Consider the following 17,844-nt stretch of genomic DNA (forward strand, 5'->3'; position numbering starts at 1 on the left):
GTGGTGGGAGTCATTCGCCAGATGGCGCTCTCTATTCCTGGTAGAAGTTGAACAAAAAAAATCCGACACAAGTCTAGCAGGACAAAACCACCCAATCAGATTAACGACCTGGTAAAGACTTCCGGTAGCGGGCGTATGCGTTTCGTTGAGACTCGTGTTGCGTGTCACACGGAAAGCAGGTAAATAAACACGTTTTCTATATTTTCTAACGTTTTCCAGTAATCGTAATTCACCGGTAATACCTTCGTGTGTAATGCAGGTTGGGCTGCGTTAGTCTGGATTTGCACGGTCTCGTTGCACCCGTGAGTAAATATTAAAAATATGAGCTGGTTATTATTATTATTATTTATTTCTTAGCAGACGCCCTTATCCAGGGCGACTTACAATTGTTACAATATACCTTGGTTTATCATTCAGCGCACCTGGTTTAATTTAACAGCCATACACTGGCCAGATCTATAACGCGCTGCTGTATTTAATTAGCATTCATTTACGTGTTGTTAATCACGGTGGTGAATCGCGTTAATATGTCTTGTTTGACTCAATGCTTGTTCTATATCAGTAATTGTCATAAACTCGTTATAACTTAATTTCAGCGGGTTTGCGGTAAACACGGACCGGACACGGATTCAGAACCGGGCTGTCTTCTGAGACCCAGATCTCTTGAAGTGGAAATTAAATACTAAACTAAATCGTTTTCCCTGACCAGCGGTGAGTTTCCTCCATCCTTCACGGTTCAGAACACCTTTCCCGTTTAATTTGAAGTGTTTTTGTCTGTTTCTTAAGACGTCTTTTATTTTTATTTAAATTACATCGATGAGCGAAGGACTCGCCGACCTGTGTGAGTCGTTCTTAATCGTACTGTCCAGTGTTTATTATGATTAATTTAACCCATCCTCTTTCTGTGTACTTGGGTCCGATGTACAATATTCAGAAAGTTTAACGTTAGTCTGTTTTTTTTAGTAATATAACGCACGTTTTAAGAGGCAAAATATTGCGTAATGTGTGATCCGTCATAACTAAAAACACGAAGTTAGTGATATTGTGGAGACTTTAGCTACTGCCATGTAATTATGAAAAATTTTAAATAACTACCAATTATCACACCGTGAATTGATACTAACCAGTTATTTTTCAACTTTAATTAAACACAACAAATTAACCACAGTACACCACGTAACTTGAACCTTGAAATACAAAAAATGTGTTTTTATATATCGGAAGATAGTTCTGTTTTCTCATGGTTACTGTAAGAGTTTAGTTTCAAATTCGTTATCTGACTCCACATCAGAAAACATTGAACCAGTAAAGAGAGAGAATTTACTGAAGCGCAGAACAATTTACAGTCAACAGCGACTAACCTTGAATTATGAACTGCGGAGTCGAGATGTCCCCCCAGGCTGCTGGGCAAACAAGGGCGTTTAGTAGAATGATACAGCTGTGTGTGTCTCTGTGCAGTTACAGTGTTTCTGTGTGTCTCTGTGCGCAGTTACAGTGTTTCTGTGTGTCTCTGCGCAGTTACAATGTCTCTGTGTGTGTCTCTGTGTGCAGTTACAGTGTTTCTGTGTGTGTCTCTGTGTGCAGTTACAGTGTTTCTGTGTGTGTCTCTGTGCGCAGTTACAGTGTTTCTGTGTGCAGTTACAGTGTTTCTGTGTGTGTCTCTGTGTGCAGTTACAGTGTTTCTGTGTGTCTCTGCGCAGTTACAATGTTTCTGTGTGTGTCTCTGTGCCGTTACAATGTTTCTGTGTGTGTCTCTGTGCCGTTACAATGTTTCTGTGTGTGTCTCTGCGCAGTTACAGTGTTTCTGTGTGTCTCTGTGCGCAGTTACAGTGTTTCTGTGTGTGTCTCTGTGTGCAGTTACAGTGTTTCTGTGTGTCTCTGCGCAGTTACAATGTCTCTGTGTGTGTCTCTGTGTGCAGTTACAGTGTTTCTGTGTGTGTCTCTGTGTGCAGTTACAGTGTTTCTGTGTGTGTCTCTGTGCGCAGTTACAGTGTTTCTGTGTGCAGTTACAGTGTTTCTGTGTGTGTCTCTGTGTGCAGTTACAGTGTTTCTGTGTGTCTCTGCGCAGTTACAATGTTTCTGTGTGTGTCTCTGTGCCGTTACAATGTTTCTGTGTGTGTCTCTGCGCAGTTACAGTGTTTCTGTGTGTCTCTGTGCGCAGTTACAGTGTTTCTGTGTGTCTCTGCGCAGTTGCAATGTTTCTGTGTGTCTCTGCGCAGTTACAGTGTTTCTGTGTGTGTCTCTGTGCAGTTACAATGTCTCTGTGTGTGTCTCTGTGCGCAGTTAGTGTTTCTGTGTGTCTCTGCGCAGTTACAATGTTTCCGTGTGTGTCTCTGCGCAGTTACAATGTCTCTGTGTGTGTCTGTGCGCAGTTACAATGTCTCTGTGTGTGTCTCTGTGCAGTTACAATGTCTCTGTGTGTGTCTCTGTGCAGTTACAATGTCTCTGTGTGTGTCTCTGTGCAGTTACAATGTCTCTGTGTGTGTCTCTGTGCAGTTACAATGTTTCTGTGTGTGTCTCTGTGCAGTTACAATGTCTCTGTGTGTGTCTCTGTGCAGTTACAATGTCTCTGTGTGTGTCTCTGTGCAGTTACAATGTCTCTGTGTGTGTCTCTGTGCAGTTACAATGTTTCTGTGTGTGTCTCTGTGCAGTTACAATGTTTCTGTGTGTGTCTCTGCGCAGTTACAATGTCTGTGTGTGTGTGTGCAGTTACAATGTTTCTGTGTGTGTCTCTGTGCAGTTACAATGTTTCTGTGTGTGTCTCTGCGCAGTTACAATGTCTGTGTGTGTGTGTGCAGTTACAATGTTTCTGTGTGTGGCTCTGTGCAGTTACAATGTTTCTGTGTGTGTCTCTGTGCCGTTACAATGTTTCTGTGTGTGTCTCTGTGCCGTTACAATGTTTCTGGGTCTCTCTCTGCGCAGTTGAAATGGGCCGCAGGAAGTCGAAGCGAAAGCCGCCTCCCAAGAAGAAGATGACTGGGAATCTGGACACTCAGTTCACCTGCCCGTTCTGCAACCACGAGAAGTCCTGCGACGTCAAAATGTAAGCGTCTCAACCTCTCCCAGTCCCAGGGCTTCAGTCACAGCGTCTCAACCTCTCCCAGTCCCAGGGCTTCACACTGGCACAGCGTCTCAACCTCTCCCAGTCCCAGGGCTTCACACTGGCACAGCGTCTCAGCCTCTCCCAGTCCCAGGGCTTCACACTGGCACAGCGTCTCAACCTCTCCCAGTCCCAGGGCTTCACACTGGCACAGCGTCTCACCCTGATTTGGTGTTGTGATAAGGCCATTGCAATATTATACCTAAAACAGGACTGTGTGTTTATGTGTGTGTGTGTGTGTGTGTATATATATATATATATGTATATATATATATATATATGTATATATATATATATATATATATATATATATATATATATATATATATACATATATATATATATATACACACACACACACACATATATACATATAATGTTGTAGCGACGGTAAGAATCCAAGTGTACAACTTTTATCTTCCAAAATAGATTGCTGGTTTATTTAGCAAATCGAGTGAACAGCAACACTCCCCAGCATGTGGGGCTGATTTTAGCCGATGGCAGGGGCTGTTTCCCCTCATCACGCTGCAGTGAACCCTGCTGGCCAGGCGTCTGGTGAGCTCAGAGCGGACACCTGCAGGGCTGACCGTTCTCCTGTTTATCACGCTGCAGTGACCCCTGCTGTCCAGGCGTCCGGTGAGCTCAGAGCGGACACCTGCAGGGCTGACCGTTCTAATCCAGAGGCCGGCAGCTCACTGACATCCACTCTCGAGTGCCTGGGTGAATAACAAAGATGTCATGTTCCAGTTTGAAGTGGTTCGTAACCCTTTTTGTGTTTCCTTCTCCAGGGAGAGGACTCGGAACACAGGCGTGATCTCGTGTACAGTGTGTCTGGAAGAGTTCCAGACTCCAATAACGTGTATCCTTTTACAATGGCCTCAACACAACAGCATTGCTCTGTGCTTACTCTGGAAGATGGTGACTCTTGTCCTGTGGTTACTCTGTTCATAAAGCAGCAGATAGAATCTGGGGTACTGTCCCTCGCTAGGAACGAAACCCCCTGTGGAAGGGGTATAGTGGAGTACGTGTGCCACACATCGCATTTCTCCAAAAAGAAGAAATCAAGTTGTGATGAAACAGTATTTAGCCTAGGTTATAGAGAGAGTCAGGTTCTGGGGAAGTATAGGGCTATGTTTATGAACGCAAGTGTATCTGGAGAATCATCAAATTGTGATTAAGAATTTCATTGCTAATTCGTATTCTACTCTATCTACTGTTGATATGCATCACAGTCAGCTTTTTCATCACACTGATCGCTCTGATGGGGATGTGTGTTATTGATGTACATGTTTTGAATTTCAGTAAGTATAGTCCGTACCTGAAATAACTCTTATTGCATAGCAGTTTGATCCATTCCTGGTTTTACTGTGAGTTTAATAAGACACACCTGAGCTTGTTGCCTAGACACACTGTGGCTGATCAAGCTGGTAGTAAAACCTGGACTGGGTGACACTGCTGTGTAACTGGGGTCTTATGCCAGTTTTAACTGGAGACTGTGTTTGTGTTTTGCCTTGACTTCCACCTCAGATCTCTCGGAACCAGTTGACGTGTACAGCGATTGGATAGACGCCTGCGAGGCAGCCAATCAGTAGCAGACCCTGCCTGTGAAGGGCGGGCAGTTATCAGGGGATGGTTACCAGCAGTTCCAAGGACTCTAATGTTACTGGCAAAGCAAGGGTTAACACTGCAGCACCCAGTCCAGAGAACTTTATATGTGTGTAATCTTTACTTTCTTTATATAAATATTTGTTTTCATTTTAGTCTGTGTGATGATTATTATTATTTTAAATTTGTTGGTCATTTTCAATGAACTAGCCAGCGAATCATTACTGGTGACACTTTGCATGAAGCATCTTCGAATGACTGTGTGTTTACAGGTAGTGGACAAAAAAATGGAAACCCCAATGTAAAGTCTCTTAATAGGGCGTTGGGCCACTATGGTATCCCGCGCTGTGGAGTTCTCGGCGGACCGTTTTTGATGAAACTGGCTGCTCGCGCCCCAGGTTGAAATTTGCAGTCAATTGATCTGCAGTGGCTCGCCTTGCCCTTCGAATTAATGCACAGATATCACGATCCTGGAGTATGCGCTTCCGCCCACTGTTGCCCTTTGCTGATGATGGCATTCCCTCGGAGTTCCATGCCGGCATCACCTTAGACACCGTTGCTCGTGAAACATCAGCAAGTTGAGCTGTCTTGGTCACTGAAGCTCCTGCCAAACGCGCCCCGACAATCACCCCTCTTTCAAAGTCACTGAGGTCTCCTCTTGCAGCCATGCTTGCCATAATTATAGGCAACCAGGCCTGTCCAGCATTTTATACATGCCCCTAAGCATGCTGGGATGTTATTTGCTTAGTTAACGCATGAGCCACACCTGTGTGGAAGCCCTTGCTTTCAATATACTTGGTGTCCCTCATTTACCCAGGTGTTTCCATTTTTTTGTCCACTATCTGTATATAGTAGTTACTTAGTAAATACATGTGTAATTACACGTCATTACAATGTTATTACTGATATGACAATTATATCGATAATATCAACGTCTTCCACAACACAGAACTATAACACCACACGATTTCAAACTTGTTCACTGATCTTTCCAAATGAAAAGCAGTAACTTCCTTTAACTTCGAGGTGCTTCGCTTGGCTCCCATGGAGAGAAAACAAGGTCACATTTTACCATTCCATCATCAGCCGCCTCAAAACCAAAATACTTCTCTACTTCCCTGCGCACAGGCTTGGTCATTTTCTACCCAGTCTGGAAGTAATTGAATCTTCAGCTGCTCTGCGTGTGAAGGCTGACTCACGACACCTCTGAAGTATTGAGTACGGTGCCATGCTGAATTTTGCATTATTTTGAGACATGTGTTAATGTTTTAAAATCTCATTTACAATATCGAAAGTTCACATTTTAAAAAATATACTACCATGTGCGTATCTCAGTGTAATGCCGGTAGCGCTGAACGCAGCGTGCACATTGCGTTTGGAACCTAAACACCAAGCAGTGGAATACAATGGTTAAATAATACTTCAGTGTGTGGGGTTTGCCTACGAGAATGACTATGATTGGTATGTATAGGGCTTGTTGTATCTTAATATAAAATAAACTTGATTATACTGCATTTGTATTTTTAGCAGTATTAGCAATAAAAAGTATGTCCCTGCGAATTTCTTTTTAATACCGCGATATGGAAATTATCGATATCATATCAAAATATCGATATTGGTGCCCATCACTAGTTATTGTGCATCGTTACAATGTATTTAATGTGTCATTTTTATTTAGTTTTACATGATGTAATCCCAAGCCGTTTCCTGATACAATTGTGTGCTTGCATAGATCGTGTGTAAGTGCACCTGTATTTACTATGAAAACACACAGTAATTGGACACAGGTGTTCTGTTTTTACCTGTGAAATCTAGCGAATGACCACCTTTTTTTAAAATGCTTTTTGTTTAATGATGTTTGACTACGTTGTGTGTTGGGTCTAAACGGTACCCAGTGTGTGTGTTTTTGCGTATTGGATTTAGGTGCGGTGTTCTGTACAGAGGATAAGATGTGCTGGAGTTTTGGCAAATGCTGCACTGTGATTGGTTGATTTCTGATATTCTGTACATTCTGTTTGATATACGTCACAGTCGTCCACTTTCACACCTCTGCTCTTGAATTGACAGTGTGTTTGTGGCATACTTAACATCGCCACTCTAGACCATTAAAATACATTGTGTAGGAGTGAAGCTTGTCTAACTTGGCTGCTTTTGTCGGCGTGAAATGAGAGCAGGAAAATGCTCTCTAGTAACTCCAGCAGTGGTGCTGCCCGGCATGGGTTTTTATTTTTATTACTGTCAGAACTGAAAGAGTCCAAACGCACAAGAGCACTGGAGGCTTGGAGGTGAATGGCTGTGTTTGGGTGAGGCTTTGAAGATTGGACTGGTGTGAAGATTTCTGTGTCCCCGACAGCTCGTTCTACAGGAGAGAGAGAGAGAATTCAACTATTAAACACTCAATAGGAATAATAGGAAAGTAAATAGATCCAATGAAATGTTTCCACTGGAAGTCGTTTTCATTGTTGGAAGTTTTCAATGTTTGTATCGAGTTGTCAGTTTTTCACTATATCTGCCTCTGAGTTTGTCTGGAGAATCCTAACTGCCTCTCTCTCTCTGACCAGCCTTCCTACTTCTGTTCGGACCATGTGACATTGACTTTTCAACTCTGCTAGCCCCGCCCACTCTGTCACATGGTTCAGCGCTTATCAGTCCAGACCAGCTCAAAGGCAGGTTTAGAGAACAATGATAACTCTGAAGCAACGCAACCAGGAGCTACTGAGAGTGACTGGAAACACATTAAAGAGTAAGGAAAGACAAGCTGCTTTATTAAGAGTTCAACAATGCAGTCTGAATTGAAATTAACTCAGATAATGCAATAGAATGGATAGTCGCCACTTTAATGAAATAAATCATGCAACTGCACACAATTCCAACAGCTGAACCCAATTAAAATACTGACATTGCTGGTTTACTAAGTGCTGCTGTAAAAGCACAGCAAAGTGTAATAAAGCACAGTGAAAGCATAGGGAAGCTGTAAAGCATATTAATAAACATGGCAAACCAGAGTAAACTGGCAGGGAACTGCAAAAAACAACACAGGGGTGAGCTTTTATAAGGGCTGCCCTTCAGACACCCATGTATGTGTTGCTACCAGTGCTTTGTAATTGAAGTGTGTGGTTAATAGACTTCTAGGGTCAATTGCAACGAACTGAAAGCAGCGTCCTAACTGGGGATGATCCCGTGGTTAGTACAGAGGACGGGACTAAACCAGTATGCAAGTTAATACCAATCGCAACAAACTAATCAGCTCAGCTGCCTATTAAAATGTGTCTCGGTTGCAACAAACTCACAGTAACTGCTGTTGCCCTCTAGAGTATACTAAAACACGTTACTAAGTTAGTCCAGCGATTTCTGTAGATTAGTGCTATCGTACTAACGAACAAATCTGAAAAATCCCAAAATGTATTGCCAATTTTTATGAAACTGCACTATTCATAATAAAAATTATATAAAATGATTTGAATTCTTCTTGGGGAGGGGGGGGAACAGGTGTCAAAACATTTGCAACAAAACCAGTTTCATCCTTCAACTTAACTATTTTAGGACTATTTTATACAATAATAATATTATTTCCTGTGTCTCCACTTTCAGCCTCAGATTTGTTACATTGGCTGCTGTACCTGGCTGCCTCTCAGGTTAGGTATTCAAAGTGTATTTCATGGCGTTGTGCGTGGCAGAATTGTGTGGGATCCTTTCAGCCATCCTCCACAGTTTCAATACAATCTTTTATACTCTCTGTGAAAAAAAGTTTTTGCTCCATTGTATCATTTTGCACACGACTACTGGCCATGATTGCCTTCGTATGGATGTGCTGTGAAATGAAGCTCTTATCGGCTGTACCTGAAACATGTAATTAGCAATTCAGATACATGTTTCATAGTCTTCAACACACCTTTGGTCCTCTAAACGAATGCATGTGTTTTGTGTGTGAATTAAGAAATGAGAACTAATACAAGTTTTGTTTATCCTCTAACTCAGCTTCATTAATTCTGGTGTTTTAGGAAAAACTTTTCCAGGGGACTATTTGGTGAAAAGCCCCCAGCTTGGGCTGCCCCTCCTCCACACTCCCCCACTCTCTCTCTCTATCACACACGCTCTCTCACCTCGCTAGGGCTGCTGTCGGCCTGCCCGATTCATGTCCTCGGCAGAGGAGCTCAGTCCCTCGCTCTCAGGCGCCAGTCCGAACGCCCGGCCGATATCAGAGTCCTCGCTCTCGCCCGTGGTGCTGCCCGCCGCCGGCACCCTCCTCACCAGCTTTCTCTGCCGTCTGCGCCTCTCTGGCAAACACAAAACACACACAGTGCCCGGAGACCATCTGAACAGGGCCAAGTGCAACCCGCGCCTGGTCCAGAGACCCGAGAACCTCGTTTATTGTACTGCACTGGGGTGAACGCACGCTGAGGAAAAGCAGGCTGTGCTGACAGATTGTTTTACATTCCCCAAAGGTTCAGTAGCAGAAGACAAGCCAAACACTCTGGTAGATCATAAAAACTATTAATAACATCATATATATGATACAATGGATTATTTGGGGGTCAGTTGAACATAGAAATATAAAATACAAAGGTTTGTAAGCAGTGAAACCCCTTTGTCTTTACCCTGCAATCATTATTGAATTGTGCCATGCGGCTGTAGGCTAATACACACATGCACTTATATTCCCAATAATACAGTAAAAAAAAAAAAAGGACAATCTTTTTTCCCTGTGTGCTTATATTCCTGATAATACGGTAGTTTTGGCTGCAAGCCCCGCCCTTTGGAATTGTAACTATGGCTCATTTACTAAATTAGGTTTTTCATCAAACAAACATGAAGAAAGAAACCAGCGGTGCTTTACGCCTTTAATAAAGTCACCTCGCACTCTGGTCGGCATGTTTTTGGAGACGAGAAGGATTCGGACTTGCTCTTGCAGCTCGATGATTGCCGACCTGTTTAAAAAACAAAAAATAATAAAAAGCTGTGGCTCCTGTTTCGCTGCTCCCCTGATCATGGAGCAGTGGAAGTCGCTCTCACCTCAGAGCTGTGATCTCCTGCTCTCTCTCCTCGTTGTGAAGGCTGCTCTGACAGCCGTCAGTCAGACGCTCCTCGTTCTGGAAGGGAAAGGGTTGAACGCGGGGTGAGAAAGGAGCACTGTGTGACTCTCCTCAATCTCTGTTGGGTGCAGAAGATGTGTTTTAGCTGTGGATGAATGCAGGGTGATGGGACAGCGAACCTCTGTGTGGTTAATATGAAGCGCTTTGTGATGGTGATGAAAGGCGCTATATAAAATAAAGACTGATTGATTGATTGATAATGTCATTACGAGTGCAAGTGTTTGCTAATGCGTTTGAGTGTCTGTATAACCCACACACAGTCCTGTAGCTCTGTTATACACTCTGCTTTAATGTTAATATTAAAAACAAGCTGTCTGTTAAAGACCAACTTTTATTTAGTCCATTTAGATGTTCCTTTAAAAAAGAGGGGGGAGATTAATTATGAGAATACAGTTTAGAGGCTGACTGTGTTTTGAATTCACGAGAGGTGCCTGAGGTATGATTTTTTTTTATTTAAAGACCAGGTCAGCTGTACCAATACTGAGAATAAAGCACGGCAGAAACGTGCGTTCTGATTGGCTGAAAGATCCTCTCTGGTTAGAATCACGGTGTAGGTCATGCTCTGTTAAAGGCTGCACAGTGTAACATGCAAACCCGTTTTCACTGACTGAAAGAGACTGTCTTTAGTCAAATCCACGTTTTATGGTATGACTTGATGTGGGTGAGAGTGAACCAGATCTCTCTGGGGGGGGGAGGGTACCTGACCACAGCGCTCTCGTCCCATTCCTCCTGCCTTGTCATCATCCACACCCCTCACCCAGCTCTCCTCTTGGGGCTCTGACAAAACAACGAGACCCCAAATCAACTTCACAGGTCTAAATGGGTTTTAAATAAGCATGTTGCTGAAGGAGACTCTTCTTAACACAGAGAGTGGGGAGGGGATGGAATGGGTTACCTAGTCATGTTGCTGAAGGAGACTCTTCTTCACACAGAGAGTGGGGAGGGGATGGAATGGGTTACCTGGTCATGTTGCTGAAGGAGACTCTTCTTCACACAGAGAGTGGTGAGGGGATGGAATGGGTTACCTAGTCATGTTGCTGAAGGAGACTCTTCTTCACACAGAGAGTGGTGAGGGGATGGAATGGGTTACCTAGTCATGTTGCTGAAGGAGACTCTTCTTCACACAGAGAGTGGGGAGGGGATGGAATGGGTTACCTAGTCATGTTGCTGAAGGAGACTCTTCTTCACACAGAGAGTGGGGAGGGGATGGAATGGGTTACCTAGTCATGTTGCTGAAGGAGACTCTTCTTCACACAGAGAGTGGGGAGGGGATGGAATGGGTTACCTAGTCATGTTGCTGAAGGAGACTCTTCTTCACACAGAGAGTGGTGAGGGGATGGAATGGGTTATCTAGTCATGTTGCTGAAGGAGACTCTTCTTCACACAGAGAGTGGGGAGGGGATGGAATGGGTTACCTAGTCATGTTGCTGAAGGAGACTCTTCTTCACACAGAGAGTGGGGAGGGGATGGAATGGGTTACCTAGTCATGTTGCTGAAGGAGACTCTTCTTCACACAGAGAGTGGGGAGGGGATGGAATGGGTTACCTAGTCATGTTGCTGAAGGAGACTCTTCTTCACACAGAGAGTGGGGAGGGGATGGAATGGGTTACCTAGTCATGTTGCTGAAGGAGACTCTTCTTCACAGAGAGAGTGGTGAGGGGATGGAATGGGTTACCTAGTCATGTTGCTGAAGGAGACTTTTCTTCACACAGAGAGTGGTGAGGGGATGGAATGGGTTACCTAGTCATGTTGTTGAAGGAGACTCTTCTTCACACAGAGAGTGGGGAGGGGATGGAATGGGTTACCTAGTCATGTTGCTGAAGGAGACTCTTCTTCACACAGAGAGTGGTGAGGGGATGGAATAGGTTACCTAGTCATGTGGTTTCACCCAATTTGACAAAATGAATCACCTCTAAAAGGTATTTATAAACTAATGGATATATTGATTTACTTGGTGGAAGGCTGTGGTAGGAATTATGAAATTGTTTCATTAGCCTAGAACTCCTGTAACTGCACTGGTAGATCCAGGACAGTAAAGGGTTAATCGATTCTGTTGCCATGGAAATAAAGGAATACTTGCTGAGTTTCTGCTTGATGTCATCAATTTCTGCCCTGATCGCCTCCATTTCTTCCCATAAGAACTTCTTGCTGTGAAAGACACAGGTACACAACAGCGAGAGAGCTACAGACAGTACTGTTGCAGTTTATACTGGTGAGAAGCAGGGCAGTACAGATACTCAGATTTTCCAAGTCAGTCCCTTTAACAATGATATCTGGTTTACTTTCTCTGTCTAGCACTTTACTTTCTCTGTCTAGCACTTCCTGTGTCATTTTACCAGGAGGGTGAAATTGTCCACACCCCTCATTGGCTTCTTTCCTGTACACCGCCAGCTCTCTGCTTTCCTGTCCAACCACTCTCTGCTTGACCCTCTCCAATCTGGCTTCCGCTCTGCTCACTCTACTGAAACCGCCCTCCTGTCTGTCACCAACTCACTTAAATGTGCCCGAGCTGCCTCTCTCTCCTCTGTCCTAATTCTCCTCGACCTCTCTGCTGCCTTTGACACTGTTGATCACTCTATTCTACTATCATCTCTTGCTGACCTGGGGATCTCTGGCACTGCTCTGGCCTGGTTCTCCTCCTACCTCTCCAACCGCACTTACCAGGTAACCTGGCGTGGAGCAACCTCCACACCTCACCCTCTCTTAACTGGAGTCCCCCAAGGGTCAGTCTTGGGTCCTCTCCTGTTCTCTCTCTACACCCGCTCCCTGGGCCCCCTCATCGCATCCTATGGTTTCTCATACCATTTCTATGCTGATGATGCTCAGATTTTCCTCTCCTTCCCCACCTCTGACTCCACCATCTCCTCCCGTATCTCTACCTGTCTGTCTGCTATTTCCTCCTGGATGCACTCGCATCACCTCAAACTCAACCTCTCTAAATCTGACCTCCTTTTCTTTCCCTCCTCCTCCCCCTCCTCTGATCTCTCTATCTCTGTTCCTCTGGAATCTACCACACTCTCTCCCTCTTCCTCAGCTAAGAACCTTGGAGTCACCCTGGACCCCTGCCTCTCTTATTCCCAGCACATCTCCACTCTGGCACGCACTTGCCGATTCTTCCTGAGCAACATCCGAAGAATCCGACCCTTCCTCACCAACTATGCTACCCAGCTCCTGGTCCAGGCCCTGGTACTCTCCCGCCTAGACTACTGCAACTCCCTCCTGGCTGGCCTCCCTGCGTCCGCCACCCGTCCGCTCCAGCTCATCCAGAACTCTGCTGCCCGCCTAGTGTTCTCTCTGCCTCGCTTCGCCCACGCTACTCCACTACTCCGCTCGCTCCACTGGCTCCCGATCACCGCTCGCATCCAGTTCAAGACTCTTGTACTAGCCTACAGATGCCTTGACCAGTCTGCACCCAGCTACCTCCAGACCCTCATCTCTCCCTACACCCCCACTCGACCTCTCCGCTCCGCCTGCACTAGAAGACTAGCTCTACCACCGCTACGCTCCCCTGCCTCCAAAGCCCGCTCCTTCTCCACCCTTGCTCCGCAGTGGTGGAATGACCTTCCTACAGATGTCAGGACTGCCCAGTCCCTGACCACATTCCGGCGCCTCCTTAAGACTCACCTCTTCAAAGAGCACCTGTAGAACTCCTCTGTTTGTATCCTGGGACACTATCACCCTTCATGTAAATGTGCTTTATTTTGCTCTTATCAGCCCCTATTTTACTGCATTTAATCCTGTACTTCAGAATACTGTAATCTGCCAAGTTTTTAACCTGTAGTACTTTGTATTTAATCACATCCTGATGTAACTATCACTATTTAATCATATCCTGATGTAACTATCACTATTACCTGCTGTATTATTGAATTGTGGTTTGTCAAACTTGTACTTTACTTGTTTTATTGTATTTCTTGCTCTTATTGTATTACTTGTATTGTAACGCTTGAAATGTTTTTGCTTACGATTGTAAGTCGCCCTGGATAAGGGCGTCTGCTAAGAAATAAATAATAATAACCAATCAGCTGCTTCCCCTATTGACTGATATCCTTTCAGCCAATAACATACTTCGAACCAGAAATGACCCAGGAAGTAAAGCAGTAATAGACTTCCTGGAAAGCAAGGCATGCAAACTTCATGCAGTTTTCAATATAAAACAAGAAGATTCTTCAGCGTTACCTCTCAGATATCTCCTGGGTGATGTCATTGAGGGCCTCCTGTCTCTGACTGTCACACAGGGGTAGGCCTGGGCTGCAGCCTGGGAGTGGAGTTTGGAGGTGCTGGGTGGTTCCCTGCTCAATGAGGCCTCGAAGGAAGAGCAGCTTCCCAGACAGCTCCTGGCTCAGGGCCTGGAAACGCTTCTCTAGCTGCGAGTCTTGGTTCTGTCTGTCCACAACCTGGCCTAGCCTGCGGAGCTCCTCTGAGGAGTGACCAGAGACACAGACTCAGGTCAACACTGGCTTTCCTTTCTTACATACTTTAAGTTTAGTGTTTCACAATACATTATAACCATGTCTGTTAAAGCTAGCTGTGTTAGATACCACATACACACAACAATTAAAGGTATAGTTATCGTTAGCGGGTGAGGGAGCAGTTCAGTCTCCATGCCTCAAGCCTGCCCTGGACTGGAGGGAGCACCCTTTCTCTTAGAGGGTGAGGGAGGGAGCAGTTCAGTCTCCATGCCTCAAGCCTGCCCTGGACTGGAGGGAGCACCCTTTCTCTTAGGGGGTGAGGGAGGGAGCAGTTCAGTCTCCATGCCTCAAGCCTCTCCTGGACTGGAGGGAGCACCCTTTCTCTTAGGGGGTGAGGGATGGAGCAGTTCAGTCTCCATGCCTCAAGCCTGCCCTGGACTGGAGGGAGCACCCTGTCTCTCTGTCCACTAAGGTCTTGGTTTAGATTACAAACTCACTGCACTGGATTTGGGCCTTCAGAGGGTAGTGCATTAAGCCACTGAAACCGTTACCTTGAAATGCTCTGATCTTGTTAAACTGCTGGCTTCTCTCTCTTTCCAGCAGGGTGATGGTTCGATTGAAGGCTTCCACGGACTGTCAGAGATAAAGAAACAGGGGTTCAGTAAGGTGGGCTTCAGAAGAAAAGCTGTGCTGGAGCCGGGCCATTTATTGCAAACTCTATAACCCACCTAGATCGCTTGCTTATTAAAAAGCAGTTTAGTTTTATTTCTTTGTATTTTAACCCCTTACTGTTTCATGGGTTTGCAGTCATTGTGAGTGAGGCTGGGTTCTATTGATCAGGATGTTTCTCAGTTTCTCTGCTGCGATACAGAATTACCCCTTGGTTCTGCTAGCTTGTTTTTTTAAGATAGTACAGTGTTATTACTCCTCGTGGAGGGGATGCGATTCCCAGCAGCAGGGTCTAGTGGAGGCAGCTGCACGTTGGCAGATATCTGGAAAAGAGCTTGTCCAGTTGAGATTAAACTCGGTAGTTGCATTATTAAGGGTTACTGAGTTATTGGGAGTATGAGGTTGTAGAGGCACATGAAGGTGTCTCTCTGTCTGTGCATCTGCCTGTCTCACATGTATCTTGAGACACACAAAACGTTTCCCCACAGACTGGAAATCACTCCTTTTCAAATTCTTTTCATTCGCTCACCTAGTAGCATCATTATATAACATCGCTGATCCAAATTCCATTCATCTGTTTCACTGCCATTCCTTATTCTGTATATACTGTTGCTAAACATCACGGTCAGCAACTTTCTCACACACTGACAGCTCTGATTTCTAATTTGCAGGGTGGCGATGGGGGAGGGGGGGAGGTGTGACTGACTGACTTGTTATATTTGAAAGAACGGTCTATTTACCTTCGCTTGGGCGAACAGGTGCCTTTTGACAGCTTCCAAGTCATCTTTCAACATCTTCTGTGCTTCAAACAGCTGAGTTTCTATAAGACAGAGTTCCCTCGTCTCAGTCTATAGACACAGTCTATATAAAACTCCCAGAGAGTAAGCACTTAGAGCTGCTAGATCAGCCCAAAGTGTCCTTTACAGAAGTGAGAGCCAGCGCCATCTAGTGATCTGTCACTCTGGATCCAGTTTCCTTTTGCTTAGCAGGCAATAGAAAATGTCATTTGACGCTACTTATAAAAAAAATATTCTGCACAAGTTTAAAGGGGACCGATGATAATGTTAGTGATACAAATAAGGGGTAAGAAACCAGATTTTACTGTGCAATACAATACAACTGCCAAGCCAGCAGAGGAGATAAAGAAAAAGCCATCACCGTTTATTCCAGGGCTCGGGGACGGCTGAAAGACAAAGAAGAGGGAGGGTTGCTTATCAGAGACAAGGCAAAGTCACGTTTTTTAAAAAAAAATTTAATGTGTGTTTTCTCACCCGGGTGTCTCCATTCTCGTCTGCACTCAGCTGTGAGTAGGCTCTCAGTCTCTCAGTGTTCATAGTTAACTCAGTCCTAAGAACACAAGAACACAAGAGGTGCAAAAGAATTTAGTTTTGCTAGGGCTTCTCTTATAAGAGTTTAGCAGAGGACATCTGCACGGTATTTTTTTCCTCTGCTTTCCTCATGGTTATGCCAAAGTTTAACCTGGTTTGCCGTGTATTTTTATATTAATATTTCATATTAATTGTTTTTGCAACATAACATCAATAATGGTCAATTCATCTGCTAGTGTGCAATATCACAAATACCAATAAATACACAGAGAAGCCGTGGTGCTGATGAGAGGTTAAAATGAAAGGGCCAGTCAGAGTCGAAATAAATAATTAACGCTATGAAACAAAAATGTGTGTGTCGGGCTCGTGTGTAACACTGTAATCAAAATCCTTAATGTACTGAAGTACGGGATCGAGCCTCTTATTGGAGAGAGATGGTTTGTGTTTTTAATATGCTGTGCCAGATCTCTCTGTGCTTTACATTGCTCACCTGTTCTTTACCATTCTTTCACAACGTTTAATCAACTTTCCCATGCTTTACTATGGGGAACTTTTATATATATAAAAAAAAAACACTGGAGACCAAATAATAACTGGCAAAAGTGTAATATTAATATACTTGTCATATAAAAGTAGCCTCACATACATGTGCACACGAGTACCATATGAATGTAAATTGCACACATGTATGCAACATTATCGGTGCAAACACACACAGGAAAAGATATGTATAGTTAAACGTTTGGTTATGCCATTTATGATAAAATATCACATTGTGGTAACATGATGTCATAGGTTGCCAGTGTGATGTCATTATATTCCTTCCAATTCATCGGTGCATTATAAAGACAATGCAGGGTTCCAATAGGGAGATCATAGTTTCACACCGAACGCATAAGGATGCTGACATCATAGAACCGCTTGCTGTAAATATCATGCACAGTTAATAATAATAATAATAATAATAATAATAATAATAATAATAATAATACGTTGTTATTTAAAAAGTAATAAACTTCAATTAATCTCTCTCTCTCTCTATATATATATATATATATATCATATATAGATAGATCGATATAACATATATATATATATATATATATATATCATATGTAGATAGATAAATAGATAGATAGATAGATAGATTTAACAGCTTGTTACAGCAATATATATATATATTTGAATTCGTTCACTAGCTTATCAATACTTTTGTATAAATGTTTAATTTTTTTCTTAAACATTTGTTTTGTTTTGTTTTTCCCCGTTGGAATAATGCAAAGCTTAATATCAATCAATCAATCAATCAATCAATCAATCATTATTCTATATAGCGCCTTTCATAGCGGACCACCATCACAAAGCGCTTTACAAGATGCAGTAACAGCAAGAAAATCCATAATACATTAAACACAGAGAAATGCATCATACATGATATACAGTAAAAAAAATGCATGATACGTTAATAGAGTGGAAAGTAGCGTAATACATGAAATAGTAGCAGTACATAAAAAAATATATTATGGGTAGTTCTATCATAATAATGCATTTATTTCTAAAAGAGGAATGTAAACAGTTACCGTTTCAAAGTTCAAACGCACCTGTTTTGCAACCCAAAAAAACCTGCTGGTTTCTTA

At 43.6% G+C, this 17,844-nt stretch overlaps 2 protein-coding genes across 4 annotated transcripts; one reads left to right on the forward strand and one right to left on the reverse strand.

The window, feature by feature from the left end:
- The first annotated feature begins 72 nt into the window (after nucleotides 1–72).
- Nucleotides 73–4,860, forward strand: LOC117965562 (transcription elongation factor 1 homolog). Of its 3 annotated transcripts, none has more exons than XM_059008041.1 (5): nucleotides 73–179; nucleotides 597–711; nucleotides 2,923–3,043; nucleotides 3,889–3,959; nucleotides 4,628–4,860. In XM_059008041.1, the coding sequence occupies exons 3-5, from the start codon at nucleotides 2,928–2,930 to the stop codon at nucleotides 4,690–4,692; spliced, it is 252 nt and encodes an 83-aa protein (XP_058864024.1). In that variant the 5' UTR covers nucleotides 73–179; nucleotides 597–711; nucleotides 2,923–2,927; the 3' UTR covers nucleotides 4,693–4,860. The 3 variants fall into 3 exon arrangements, with proteins under 3 accessions (XP_058864024.1, XP_058864026.1, XP_058864025.1); XM_059008042.1 differs by having other exon boundaries at nucleotides 170–302; XM_059008043.1 differs by lacking the exon at nucleotides 597–711 and having other exon boundaries at nucleotides 81–179.
- Nucleotides 4,861–11,529: 6,669 nt separating this feature from the next.
- LOC131706617 (coiled-coil domain-containing protein 159-like) lies at nucleotides 11,530–17,840 on the reverse strand. Its single transcript, XM_059008044.1, has 7 exons — nucleotides 17,788–17,840; nucleotides 16,151–16,226; nucleotides 16,038–16,062; nucleotides 15,620–15,699; nucleotides 14,762–14,843; nucleotides 13,978–14,218; nucleotides 11,530–11,946 (listed from the first exon to the last, which is right to left on the reverse strand). The coding sequence occupies exons 2-7, from the start codon at nucleotides 16,211–16,213 to the stop codon at nucleotides 11,673–11,675; spliced, it is 765 nt and encodes a 254-aa protein (XP_058864027.1). The 5' UTR covers nucleotides 16,214–16,226; nucleotides 17,788–17,840; the 3' UTR covers nucleotides 11,530–11,672.
- Nucleotides 17,841–17,844: the final 4 nt, after the last annotated feature.

The sequence above is a fragment of the Acipenser ruthenus genome, chromosome 36 (assembly GCF_902713425.1).
Source record: "Acipenser ruthenus chromosome 36, fAciRut3.2 maternal haplotype, whole genome shotgun sequence".
In the NCBI taxonomy this organism is placed as follows: Eukaryota; Metazoa; Chordata; class Actinopteri; order Acipenseriformes; family Acipenseridae; genus Acipenser; species Acipenser ruthenus.

Bases quoted from the DNA above. Each gene is read 5' to 3' on its own strand.
- LOC117965562 (XM_059008041.1), top strand. From the start codon at position 2,928: ATGGGCCGCAGGAAGTCGAAGCGAAAGCCGCCTCCCAAGAAGAAGATG. The intron at 3,044-3,888 runs GTAAGCGTCTCA...TTCCTTCTCCAG, and splicing joins AAGTCCTGCGACGTCAAAAT to GGAGAGGACTCGGAACACAG. The intron at 3,960-4,627 runs GTATCCTTTTAC...CTTCCACCTCAG, and splicing joins GTTCCAGACTCCAATAACGT to ATCTCTCGGAACCAGTTGAC.
- LOC131706617 (XM_059008044.1), bottom strand. From the start codon at position 16,213: ATGAACACTGAGAGACTGAGAGCCTACTCACAGCTGAGTGCAGACGAG. The intron at 16,063-16,150 runs GTGAGAAAACAC...TTTGTCTTTCAG, and splicing joins ACGAGAATGGAGACACCCGG to CCGTCCCCGAGCCCTGGAAT. The intron at 15,700-16,037 runs GTGATGGCTTTT...TCTGTCTTATAG, and splicing joins CCCGAGCCCTGGAATAAACG to AAACTCAGCTGTTTGAAGCA.